The 13,629-nt window shown below is 35.9% G+C and overlaps 1 protein-coding gene across 1 annotated transcript in view; it reads right to left on the bottom strand.

Moving 5' to 3' along the window:
- Nucleotides 1-5,898: 5,898 nt before the first annotated feature.
- Nucleotides 5,899-13,629, bottom strand: part of LOC134850892 (intraflagellar transport protein 80 homolog) — a 72,466-nt gene continuing 64,735 nt past the window's right edge. The window contains exons 2-10 of the mRNA XM_063866666.1: nt 12,534-12,760; nt 11,799-11,983; nt 11,421-11,602; nt 10,420-11,018; nt 9,652-9,916; nt 7,954-8,088; nt 6,928-7,055; nt 6,512-6,661; nt 5,899-6,327 (exon numbers count right to left, since the gene is read on the bottom strand). Of these exons, the coding sequence (XP_063722736.1) occupies nt 6,145-6,327; nt 6,512-6,661; nt 6,928-7,055; nt 7,954-8,088; nt 9,652-9,916; nt 10,420-11,018; nt 11,421-11,602; nt 11,799-11,983; nt 12,534-12,760 (2,054 nt within the window). The 3' untranslated portion in view covers nt 5,899-6,144. The remainder of the gene's footprint in view (nt 6,328-6,511; nt 6,662-6,927; nt 7,056-7,953; nt 8,089-9,651; nt 9,917-10,419; nt 11,019-11,420; nt 11,603-11,798; nt 11,984-12,533; nt 12,761-13,629) is intronic.

Below are 13,629 nucleotides of genomic sequence, written 5' to 3'. Positions count from 1 at the left end.
TTTTTTACCTGTTTTTTTTTCAAAAAGTTTTAGTGCTTTAGCGTTTTTTAATGCTTTATGAGAGCTCGGAAAATCAGTTAGGTCGACCTAAAAAATCCCCCTCCCCCTCGAGAAAATCCTAGATCCGCCCCTGGTAAGAATGATTTAAAAGATATATTTTTGCCTACAGTGACCCATTATTAGTAATAGTAGCAACATTTTTATCAAATTTTTTGTTAATATCGCGGTTTATATATGGAAAGATGCTAGTCATACAATTGAAAATTGCATGACTAGCATCAACAACAAAAAAATTGCTTGAAAAGTCTATGGTTAGTGCTTTTTCATATATGAAAATTGCATGACTAGCATTCTCCCATGAGACAAAAAAATTTATATATGGAAAGATGCTAGTCATACAATTGAAAATTGCATGACTAGCATCAACAACAAAAAAATTTCTTGAAAAGTCTATGGTTAGTGATTTTTCATATATGAAAATTGCATGACTAGCATTCTCCCATGAGACAAAAAAAAATTTTTTGGATGTGTTCATGACCGAACACAAGTAACAAAAACCATGGTTTACTCAAATCTAGAGTCATAAGCGATTTGATTGTCTTGCATTTACAGCGCATTGGAAACGACCTGAAAGGTACAAAATTAGTCTTACGCAAATCATATACTGAGATCAAATACAAAAATTATAGAGAAACGACGGAAGAACTCTAACTTTTGCCTATCCAGGACTACATGATGCCCCTGACTACTTAATGCATGCAAAACATTTTTTGGAAAGTAATGATTGAGTACAACATTCGATTTGCGGTTGAAAAAAAAATTTAAAAAATTCTGGGGCAATTTCAAAAATAGTTTTTTTTGTTGCCAACCTCTAAAAAATGCTAGTCATACAATTTCCATATATAAAAATTGTAAGATAAGCATTTTTTTAACAAAAAATTTTTAGTTTTTTTTTCAGTACGATACACCGAAATTTATGAAAATACAAGAAAAAATCTTAAGAAATACAATGACACCAATCTAGCAAAATGCATGAAATTTGTTTGATTTGTAGCTTTTTAAAAATTTAGTTCATGGAATTGTATGATTAAATTTTTGGTCTATAAAAGTCAACCCGGGATGATCACTTTTTCTCCGAGAAACTGCAGTGTAAGCAACTATGAAAACTAAACTTTGAAAATGTGTTTCGGTATTGGAAACGAGCCTGCATGCCCATCAAAAGACAAAGCAATCTCCCAATAAGGAATGGCTTGTGATTTTGATAGTTGAAATGTAGTCTTTTTACCGGTTAGGCAATTGTTCTTATAAATCTACCACATTCTGTCTTTGCTCTCTGAAGTTGTTCATTTTTAAGCTTACCTGGTCAGAAACTTCATTGAAACTGAAATGGTTGCCCTAACTGTTTTTTTTTACTTTTGTCTGTTTACATTGTCCAATTTCTACAAAGTTATACATGCAGACTAATTCGGTCATTGCGAAAAAATGGTTTTTGTTAATAACCTTGTAAGACTAATAGTTACACTGTAAATTTGACGCTTATTTGAGGTGTCTGTGTGTGGAGCGGTTTGAAGAGCCTCCAAATCAATTTCACTCAATCAAAAATTTGTTCAAAATTATAGTTGTCGAAACAGAAGCTCTGATGTTGATTCTCAGTAAAACCATAACGCGTGCAAATTAAACGTATAAATTAAAGTGTAGTCATTCAAACAAAAGTTTTGGGTTGGGTTTCAATACAAATTATTTTAAAGGAAAGAAAACCCTTCAACCTTGGTTTTATCTAATTTCGGTGACCGGCAGGCTAACACAAACACCCACAGTTAGTATCTCAGAAAGACAATGTTTTGTGGCAAGACTTAACTAACAATTCGAAAAGTAAACATGTAACTTAGTGATAACATTATTTGTTCCCTTTTCAAATAAATTGACTGTTAGATAAACAAAGAAACTGCAAAAAGTTAACTATTCATCGTCAACAAGACTGGACAAACAAAATCCAAAGTTGCCCCTTCAATTATTTCAGTTTCAGACCATTTCGTTTCTCTAAAAAGTTCTGAAGTTGAAAACATTTAAAATCATTTTAAAAATTTGCATCAAACCGGTCGTCTCGAATTGAAATGTCTAACTTTTTTTATGATACAGCCTGAATATGAGAACCATACTTGAATGCGTTCAATGCGACAAGAAAACTGGTAAAAATCAACGCAAATCTTTCAAAAACTGAACGCCCAAAAAATCCCCATAAAACAGATTGTCCTGTTTTACTGAAAGATTTTGATGAATTTTTCAACGAACTTTTTTCCCACCTACTTTGTCATTTAACGCTTTGAAACACCAACTTCTAAAAAATTTCAGTTGCTAGCAATTTTTTTTTATCACGTTAGGTTCATAAGTCAAATAAAGCTGCTTATAGCAGTTCATCAGTTTATTCAGAATTCCTAAGGTCTAACGTCCAAGATAGTCACTCGCAATGTGACGGCAACTGACCCATCTTTGCTTGCCGCGAACGTTCCCTCTTCTCCTCCACCATCAATGGCATCTTATTTTGCCGATAAGGTAAATTCTCCAACGCTAGCTAGAACGAAGCTTGAAAAAGATCTTACCAAAACCATGAGTTCATAAGAGTCTCTTTGTTGTGATTATGACAGTGACTTAAAGTTGTAATGAAACCTTGAAAAAACCGTTTAAAAACAAAGAAGTTTTTTTTGTTGACCCATCGGTTTTACGACAAAACAGCCTTGAAACATTGATAAAGCTATTAGGAGATATACACGATGAAGTTCTAGCTAAAACATGACAATAACTTGACGCCAAACAAACCCTCAGATCATGTCGAATCTTTAAAATACTTATCTGCGTCAACAACTTCTAGCCAAAAAAGTTGAGAACTGAAAGTTTCAGCCTTAGAAGAAAAAAAACAAGTTAATTGATTAAGTATAATTTAACTGTGAACGCATTTCATGACTTCGGGTAAGAGCCAAATTCATGAGACAAAATAGCCTAACAGTTGGATGAATTCAGCATCGCAAACGTCCCAAATTCATTTTCGATTTTTGTTACTAGTGGTGAAACCGTCTTCTACTAGCATGTGAATGATTACATTCCGTTCAACTATTTTGGTAATTACCGAGATAGTAGTACAGTTTTTTCCAACTCGATGACAACAACGAACCACGACAAACAAAAGTATCCATCATTAGGAAATTTTGCTTAGATTATGACCATAAACCGTAAAAATCCAATACTTGCAAGAAACTCGTTTCAGTACAACAGTCAATACAAGGCCAAAAATTGAATTCGATTCCTGCAGATTTTGACGTATGTATGTCTTTAAGATGCAGAGACAAATCTTTCAACACGGTTTAATTTTTGTCGGAGCGATCAAAAAGAACGAAAGAGCAAAAAAGAACAAAGAGAGTGTCCATTTGCAGAATCGGCCCGCAATTTCGCAATTTAATAAATTCGGTATTTGGCGTCCTATTAGTGATCTTCTTTAGTTGCTAAAAAGTTTTGACCAATTTGTAAGCGCTGTCAACTCCGACTTTTTGAGTGATGACGTCCAGTCAAAATACTTAAAGAACCATTTGACTGTGAGAGCTTTAACGCTGTTGCTGAGTTCTCATTTTCCGGTGTGACGTATAAAGATGCTCTAAAAATTGTTATTCGTAAGTTTGGTTTGACTAGCAAATCACGCCAACTAAAAACGAAAATTTGATAAGTCAGACGTATATTAATTTTTATAGACAATCGACGGTTTTCAATAATGACTGAAAATAATGGTCTGATACCATCAGGGTCAGTGAACTTAAGAGGGTTTATCCACATTTTGATACCATTTCTTCCCTAACGTCCTGCTCATCTGACCATAATCAAAATTTTTAAAATGTCCGCTTTCTAGAGAATTCAATAAGCCTGATTGCAACAATAGTCACAAAATTCTCTGGCCAATGATTCAAATAAACCACAAACAGGAAGAAAACTTTTTTGCGTTCCCCTAACCTTTAGGTACGAATAAAGGAAAGTACTTGTGCCTCATCCGTTCTCCGTGTTAAATGTCTGTTTTAATTTGTTCAATTTGAAGTGATCAGCAAAACATCCAGTTCTAATAGTATGATTCTTTGTAAGTCAGCTTGCAGTCATTTATGGTTTTTCTGCTCATCATGATGAAAAACTTATTTTGCAATGACATAAAGTTGTATTGGATTCTTTGTAAGCCAGCTTGCAATTATTCATGAATTTTCTGCTCAGCTTGGTGAAAAACTTATTTTGTAATGACGTAAAATTGATTCAACACTTTCAAGTATTGATAAATAAAACTTATACAATTTTAATGCTGAGCGTAAAGAATTTTTAGGACTTTTTCCTGAAAAAAAAACACTTAAGAAATCACCAAGACGATGTGCGCAAGTAATCGATTATAACGGATTTTTATGAGAATTTTTTGACAATTATATTTGATTATAATTACCAAAATTAGGTATTTAAAAGAATTATAGTTGATTATAATCGATTATAATTGAGTATAGATCTTGCAACAAACCTTTTGAATCAATTATAAGCGCTTATTTTGTAAGAATTTGTCAATTCAAAACTTTTTTTTGAACTTTTTGGTTCATCTGAACACGAACATTTACCAGGAAACAAAAGTTTCATAGAGGTCCTTTCTTATTAGTGAAAAGATTCCCGCGATAGATGAAAAAAAATCAATCATGAAACTAAATCAATTTGCTGATGTTTTGATGGTTAAAAAAGCTTAAAATATGCATCACAAAACAACTCTAATGGGGAAGAACTGGACAAAAAAACCTTATAAATTTGAATTGATTTGAAAACTCTAAAAATATTTATCTAATTTTTCATAACAACTAAGGTCTACAAATAGCATAAAATATAAGAAATTTACATGCATCTTCGAAGACAAAATGGACAAACAAAAGAGATTTTAATCAATTATAATCGATTATAATGAATTTTTATGCAAAACTAATGAAGTAGAAAATTGAAAAAAATAATGAAGTATAATCAATAATAAATGATTACAATTTTATCGAAAAATAGACAAATAAATAATCGATTATAGTCGATTATAATGGATTAAAATTAATTACAACTTGATTTAAAAAAGAGAGATTGTAATCGGTTATTAATTGATTAAAATCGATTGTTTCTCAATTTTAGCAAGACTGGTACTAAAACCGTAATATTATCAATGATTGACGCTTGAAACTGGATGCGGTTAGGTTAAACTTTGTTATTTCCTTCTTATGCGAAATGCAAAACTGTTTTTTAAGACTTATGCAAAAAAGTTTGATACCCCTTGATATAACAAACTTTTGTTCCAAACGTGTGCCAGGTTTTGAGCTATGCAAGAATTGATAGGTTTGAATCAATTGAGTTCGAATAGATTGAACGGGCATTTTGAAGGACATCTGATTTTCAGAAAACCAAATATTAAAATATTAATAGATTTTTTAATTAGAAAAAACGGAAAACGTTTTTTTTGGCATCAAATCATTTGATCAGCAGCAAAATACTTGAGTCATTGGCCATACATTATTGACAACAATTGATTCATTTTTTTAAGGCGAGCAGCTCATAGAAGGATTACCATGACGTTTTCTATCATTTTTATAACGCCAGGCAAATGCGCTATAGTTGAAGGAGCTCTACTATTTGTAGCAATGACTCCAAGTCTATTTAGCAGACCTTTTCTTTCCGCTGTCCCGAGCTAGCACAAATGATTCTTTACTAAACTAGGGAGAGGCGCTCTGTCAAACAAATATGTTTGTCCGTGCTTTTTGTTCGTTTCTGGTTGAGGGTATCACAACGTATTCTACCTAAATAAAGGATTGAAACCCTTATATCTAGCGGAGTCATGGCCTTATAAGAGAAAAAACCAAGTTGTGCAAGAGAGTCTAATTTAAACGTATTTGATATGAAAAAGACAACTTTGTTACCAATCTGCGGGAATCTTTCGTAACACAAAGGGCTAATGACAGAAACTTATATTATAGCCCATCAGAATTCAGTATTCAAAAACTCTGACATTTAAGTCACAGTGTTTTAAACAGTTTGAATGATTTGGACTGATTTAAAGTTTCCTTCGGTATCATGGACTTTCTGCCTCATGAACAGCCCCCCTCCCTCTCATTTGGCCTTGAGTTTAGCAGCTGCCTCTTTGAATGCCTTGTCTGTCTCCTCCGACTTGCCAGAGTGTCTATTGTATTTCTCCTTCTCCTTCACCACCTCTTCCACACTGGTGCCGTACTTCTTGGCCAAATCCAGGGCCCTCTTCCATCGGAACAACTCCATGTTCATCTCTATTGCTCTCTACAAAATGATACGTTTGTTTTTCTCACTAAATTAAAAATTTAATTCAAATTAACTATTTGATACGTGGCCAGAAAAAAAAAGTTTGGTAACTAAAAACAACAAACACTAATTGTGCAGCCCAATTGTTCCGCTAGATTAGCAGCTATTCTCGGTTGGCCTAATAGTGTGTCACGGAGCTTACCTTGATTTTCTTGCTGTCATCTGGCTTGGCAGCTGCGGCAGCTGCAGTTGCCGGCAGAAGTCTGTCCTCGGCCGCCGATATGAGACCCTGGAGGAAGAACATCTCCGCCTCTTGGAATGCACTTTTCGCAATACTCTGCAATGCTTCCACCTGAAAACAATAAAAATCAGTTAACAAACATGTTTAGGAAACGACTAATCAATTTTGGTTGTTAAAATTTTATTGTTGTTTGAAGGATAGCCGGTCGCTGTGCAAATAGCTGTGCAGAATTCTCTGTCACCGGAGTTGTATGTTACGAGGTTCAAATGGTTAAGAAAAAGTCCAAAAAAAAATTAAATTTTCAAAAAATCTTAAAAATTTCCTAATGTCTATGAGTACCCCGAATGTCCCCAAAGTTGAGTTGAAGAATTATTCACCTTATCTATCTCCATGATAGACGCATATGCCGCCTGTGCTGCATTCAGATTCCTGCCCTGGACCGCCATTGCAGCCAGAGACGCCCACAGAGCACTGGCTTCTTCCGGGAATTGTTCCATTGACACTGCGAGTTGCAATCCATTTAACTTTGGAGCTCCTCAATTACATTATGTAAGCAAGAAGTTGAGGCAGATTAACTTATGTAAGTTTAGAGGGGGTTGATATGCAGCTCAGAAATTTGACAAGCTCTGGGTTGTCATAAAAAAAGAATCCTTATGAGAGAAGTGAAGGCATTACCTATTCTTCATGGTTAGGTGCAGGGGCGGATTTAGGAGGGGGAGGGGGAGGGGGAGGGAGGGGGGAGGGGGGTAGGGGGGGGGGGGAGGGGCGGACACTCTTTACCTTGGGGATTTAACCCCCTGCCGAACCAAAGGGTCCTCCCTTTGTACTATTTTGAGATATCCATTTTTGGTGACTGACCCTAAAAATTTTTTAAAGGCGTTTTTTGTTACTTATTTTGAGGAGGGAGCGCGCTCTGAAAAAACCGCGATTTTATGAACTAAACTCTCCAAAAAATGTTTAAAAATGCCTTTTTTTGCCGGTTTTTCCAAAATTTTGCCTGCGGCGCTGAAATTTTGGCCAAAACAGGGTCTTTATAGTATTTTGGGAATGCTAAGAAAATAAATTTGGTCGACCTAAAAAAAAGGTCGAGAAAATTTTCGAATATTTTTTTTTGAAAATCCGCCCCCCCTCGAGAAAATCTTAGATCCGCCTCTGGTTAGGTGCATCGATCTCGCGATAGCGCAAAACTAAAGCTCCAACTTATTGAAAAATTGAAGTTGAGCTTTTCAGCAGACTCTATATAAAGAATTTTGTTTTGATTTTGACGTAACGTTTTTATTAAAACTTATTTAATTTTATCAGGTAAAAATCAACTGCGAGGTATGTTTTTATCAGCGAGGTAAAAATCATGCCGGGTTAGGTTTTTTTTGGGAGCAGGATAAGGTTAAATAGATTGTTTCCTGAGTTGCACAGTCTCTCTGCCTCTCCCCACTTGTTCTTCTTCACCAGAGAGTGTAGTACAGTGGCGTAGGGGGTGATGCCTCGCCCGATTGTGGTCCCGTCCGATTTGCGAACCATCACCTGATTGCCCACAAATCCTGTCAAACAAAAATCTTTTTTCAGTTGACGAATGCATGCGAAACATCAATAGAACTTGATAGAATTTTTTAGCGTTGAAAGAATTTTTTAGCAATGATTACACAAAAAAAGGATGGAACTTTGAACAATTTTAGGTTTTTAGTCTTTTAGTCCAGCCCACTGAGACCTCATTTTCCAAATTCTTCAAAGTCAGTAGCGTGCCAGAAGGACGCGGCGGGAGGGGCGACCCCCTCCCTCAATTCTGGCTGGCAAAATTTTTCCAAAAGGTCCCCCATTTGTTTTAACTTTACGACAACGCTTTTGGGCTGACCAACCTTAAAATGTTTATAAAGGCGCCTTTGGCGCCAATTTAACTAATTTTGACGGGGGAGCGCGCGCCAAAAAACGCAATTTTTTGGTCAAAATTTTCCTAAAAGGTCCTAAAAACGCTGCGCAGAAATTTCGACAAAGTAGGCTCCTTATAGTATTTTCGGAGAGCTCGGAAAATCAAATTGATCGACCTAGAAAAAGCTCCGCAAACATTTCAAAATTTTTCGAAAAACCGCCCCCTCTCCCTAGAAAAGTTTCTGCGCACGCCACTGTTCAAATTCCAACCAAAAACTTTGATGATAAATTTAAGCTTGCGCTCTTTTCCACTTTCCCTACACTTTTCGATTTTTCACTTTTTTCAGTTGTCTTACATTTTATTATGGCTGACAGCGAGGTTTTACGATGAAAGAAAAGAAGAACAAATGTGTTCACAATAGTCAAGTTGTTCACTATGCTAATTTTCATTACATTGACAATGCAAAAGTGATAGTCAAATGTGTTTGTGCGTGTGGGGCGGGGGGGGGGGGGGAGAGCTTAAGCTTGCGACTTAAAAAACTTCAGAAAAAAAATAGAGGAAGAATTTGAAAGATTTTGCTCAATTCACACCAAGCTTGTGGAACCAGATCTAAACTAGTTTTTATCATTGGTTATTATTATGATATTTTATCTCTATAAAATATTGAATACTAACCAATCATACTCCATCAAACTAACAACCCACTTATTTGTAAGTGTTGAAATTACTTGTTGTTTCAACATCAGAAAAAGTTGAATTAAGCTTAGAATACAGTTGTTCTCATTCTGGAACGAACTCGCATAAATCGGTGTACACTAGATCTATTGAGACTAGGAGATATAAGAGTGAGATTAAGATTGGTATTAGACTAAGAAGTTGCACGAATCTATCCGGCCAAAAATAAGAGCGTGACGAGCAGACGGTGTACTTTATCTGAAATTACTCTATGAGTATAACCAAAAGGATATAACTCACTTGGGCGACTTGCCAGAATATTGACAAAAATTCATTTTCATTTTAAGTCCAATTTATACGCAATCGACAACGCCAACAATCAGGTTGCTTGCGCAAAGCAGATCACTGTTGTTTTTTGTTCTAAAAATTCAATCCCATCCAAAAAAAAACACATTGTTTAATTGGGAGCGACGGTCATAATTTTTATTATTTCTGTTATTTTTGGGGAAGGATTAGTTTTGTAAATTTTCCCTATTTTTATGTGTTTGCCGCAATTCTCTACCTGTGATCATGGGGTTCTTTCCAAACTCTGAGCTGTCTACGTTCAACAGAGTCATGGGCAGGAGGTCCCTGTCCACGAAGACGACATTAGGGAAGAGAATGACAGTGAAGTGGCTGTCATGCATGACTGCGAGGATGTTGGCCGAGTCACACCAGGCCATAGAAGAGACCATGGAGGTGAGTTTTACTGCCTGCTGATTGGCTGCCGACTGCACACTGCCCGACTTGCCTGTTGTAGCGCCACTCGAGGAGTGCTTCGGAACCGCCTGGAAATACACGTCATATTAATAACTCAAATTTAACTTGAAAAAAGAAACTTAGTGATCAAAATTAAAGCTTATGTAAGACGGCAACATAGCTTGAAAATTTTGGCATTAGTTATCTGGGAGTCTCACTTACCAAAATTATTCTAATAGTTGTCTTGGCTCTTTTTCCTTTCCCCCTCCTCACGTAAGCACCAATTTTATGGCTTAACGAGCGTTTTTACAATGTTAATCATGATGACCAAATATGTTTGTCATGGCCTAATTAGTTCGCATGCCCAGTTTCGTAACATTCGGATAGCGTAAACAAAATTTCACTAATAAAATTTTGCAGGTGGGGGAAAAGGAAAAAGAGCCATTGTCTCAAGTAATTCAAAATTATCGTAGTATTTTTCAAAACACTTCTCAAATTTCAAGTCGCAAATTTTTAATGAGCATTATTGTTCCTGTAATGAAACGCTGAAAAAAAAAATGATAAAATTTCTAAAACTCAACAAAATACTTACTTTCAAGTAGACATCGTTGTTTTTGTCAATATACGCTACGTGTCTGCCACTTCCATGTTGGTCCAGAGCCAAAGAAACGATCTCCTGGTTCCTTCCCTGAGAAGCATCCACCAAATCTACCGACTTTTTCCCTCCCGCCGCGTGATCATCCGTGTTTTTCAGGTAGTTCCACTGCGAGTTGATGTTATCCCAGTAGTAGAACAAAATATTCTTTTCATTTTTGTAATCTTTAATTGCAATCGTGTCGTTTGCGAATGAAACAGTTTTGGGTGTGATCACATTTGCGTTCACGTTTATGTTTTTAAAATCAACAGTGCCTTTCATTTGTTTTCCCGTGTCGTAGAAGTACATGTTTATTCCTCGCGAATGAACCACAGCGAAATATTTCTCGCACATTCCAATAATTGGAGCAAAACTCTCGGTGAAATTTATCTGATGGTCCTTAACTCCTAGAGCTTGCACGTTGAATATGTATATGAAAGACATGGTTACAACTATAAGGTGGTTGTGTCCAAGAGCTGCATTTATGATTCGATCGTTGAGGTCTTTCCGAGTTTGGGTTCCGTTGATAACGTCAATTATTGTCAGTTCCTTGGGACCTAAAACAGATTTTTCCATTGAATCTTGATGCGCATACTTTAACTAGGAGATTCTTGGGCATTTTCAACCAAAAATTTTCATTTTAGTTTTTGAAAAAAGGTCTGGCGGACCTCAATTCATTCCCTTTTTCAAAATTGGCTGTGTTTTTATAAAGCTTCAAATCACGTTTCATGAGGTTTTGATATAACTCTTTTTCATCTAGGAGAAAAGTACACAATTCATATTATCAATCAAATTTAAGACAGCCCGCTGAAAATTTTTCACCGATGATTTCTGAACAATTTAAAACTTTTCAAAATAAATTTCTGATAGCATCTCATTTAAGCAATCAAGAACGAAGATACTTTAACTCATTAACAGTACTCAGCAATATGGGAGATCAAAATTTCTGCGATGCAGACCTGAAATGATGGCCTCGTAGTTTTTCCACTGGTATTTCTTGTCGACCACATTTCCGAAGACGACGTGTCCGAGGGCGGAGGCACCTGCCACTTGGGTGCTGTCATTGGACCAGGCCAGGTTGAACACACTGCCCATCTCTCGCTTTTCCAGACACATCGAGGGCCCATTCTTGTCACACAATCTGAAGTTAAGATCATTCATAACAATGTTGAACATTGCTGACATTTCTGACATTTCCCAAAAGTCCCATTAAACAAAACACATATACAAAAAAAGACAATATCCCAAAAAAGTTATCAGCTTTTTAACGCAGAATCGGGGGAAAGAATTTTTTCTTATTTCGAAGAGATGAAGGATAGCGAGAAAGTAGAATGCACCTTAGAGTATTGTATGATCCGACTGCAAATAGAGTTCCGTCAGGCGACCAAGCTATGGACGTGATGGGGTGGTCATGGCTTTGCGGAGAGCTGGAGAAGATCACTCGGCCATAGCTGTCCCATACTTTGTACTTTCTGTCTTCCCCTCCGGATACGATTAAGTTGTTCATCGGATTCCAGTCTACCTGCAGAAAACTTCAAACTCATTCGGTTTCAAAAAAAGTTTTTTGTTTTTCTGAATTTAAAGAATAAAAAAGAAGTAATTTTTAATAAGCTTGCCATAGAACTGTTTCTTAAACAAACTATTATAAAGAAAAAAATACATTTCTTAGAAAAATAAAAAAGAAAGATGCCATAGAAAGCTTGCCAAAAAATTGTATGTAACAAAAAAGACTTAGGAAAAAAGCTCTGTTATAATAATGACTTCGGAATTTAGCATTGTTAGCATAATACTTGAAGCAAAAATGAAATGCAGACAAAATATAGTTTTTACAGAATTAAATTTGTCTTCTGTTTCCTTCCTTCTTTGGTTTTCAATAAAGCGAAAGATCTCCAAGGAGAATTAGTTTTTTAAAAAAAACATCTTCAAAATGAACTAAATTAGGCAAAATTTGGTATAAAATTGCCAATGAATTGATGTATAGGTTGCAGCTCTCTGAATACAAATATTTTGTAGTATTTTAATTTTCAAAATTAAAAATCAAATATTAGAGGTTGATGGAATTTGACACTGACCTTGAGAATGAGAGCCTCGTGTGCCTTCCACCGCACAGGTGCAGTTGATGGCTTAGTGGACGCAATCACCAACTCCTTATTCTGAGAGTACACAAACTGCTGGCTCTGTTCCGACTCATTCGAAGCACCCCATGCGAAAGTGTACACTGGAAAGTTGAGCTGCAGTTTGTTACGCAACATGCCAGACTTACTCCAGATTTTAATCTCTCCATCTTCTCCACATGTGCCTGAAAAAAAACATAACAAATGCATGGGTCTCATCAGTATTAAGTTTATGCATAACGAGAATAGGTTTGAAATAGTCTAAGTAGTGTAAATGCCAATTTTTGACAAAACAGCCTTGAAACATTGATAAAGCTATTAGGAGAGATACACGATGAAGTTCTAGCTAAAACATGACAATAACTTGACGCCAAACAAACCCTCAGATCATGTCGAATCTTTCAAATACTTATCTGCGTCTACAACTTCTAGCCAAAAAAGTTGAGAACTGAAAGTTGCAGCCTTAGAAGAAACAAAACGAGTTAATTGATTAAGCATAATTTAACTGTGAACGCATTTCATGACTTCGGGTAAGAGCCAAATTCATGAGACAGAATAGCTTAACAGTTGGATGAATTCAGCATCGCAAACTCATTTTTCGATTTTTGTTACTAGCATGTGAATGAGTACATTCACTTCAACCATTTTGGTAATTACCGAGTTAGGAGTACAGTTTTTTCCAATTCGATGACAACAACGAACCACGACAAACAAAAGTATCCAACATTAGGAAACTTTGCTTAGATTATGACCATAAACGGTAAAAATCCAATACTTGCATGAAACTCATTTCAGTACAACAGTCAATACAAGGCCAAAAATTGAACTCGATTCCTGCAAATTTTGGAGTATGTATGTCTTTAAGATGCAGAGACAAATCTTTCCACACGGTTAAAATTTTGTCGGAGCGATCAAAAAGAACGAAAGAACAAAAAAGAACAAAGAGAGTGTCCATTTGCAGAATCGGCCCGCAATTTATTAAATACAGTATTTGGCGTCCTATTAGTGATCTTCTGTAGTTGCAGAAAAAAGTTTTGACCAATTTGTAAGCGCT

The sequence above is a fragment of the Symsagittifera roscoffensis genome, chromosome 7 (genome assembly GCF_963678635.1).
Source record: "Symsagittifera roscoffensis chromosome 7, txSymRosc1.1, whole genome shotgun sequence".
NCBI classification, from domain to species: domain Eukaryota; kingdom Metazoa; phylum Xenacoelomorpha; order Acoela; family Convolutidae; genus Symsagittifera; species Symsagittifera roscoffensis.
The sequence above is the reverse complement of the archived record's forward strand: the minus strand, read 5'-3'. Positions and strand labels throughout refer to the sequence as shown.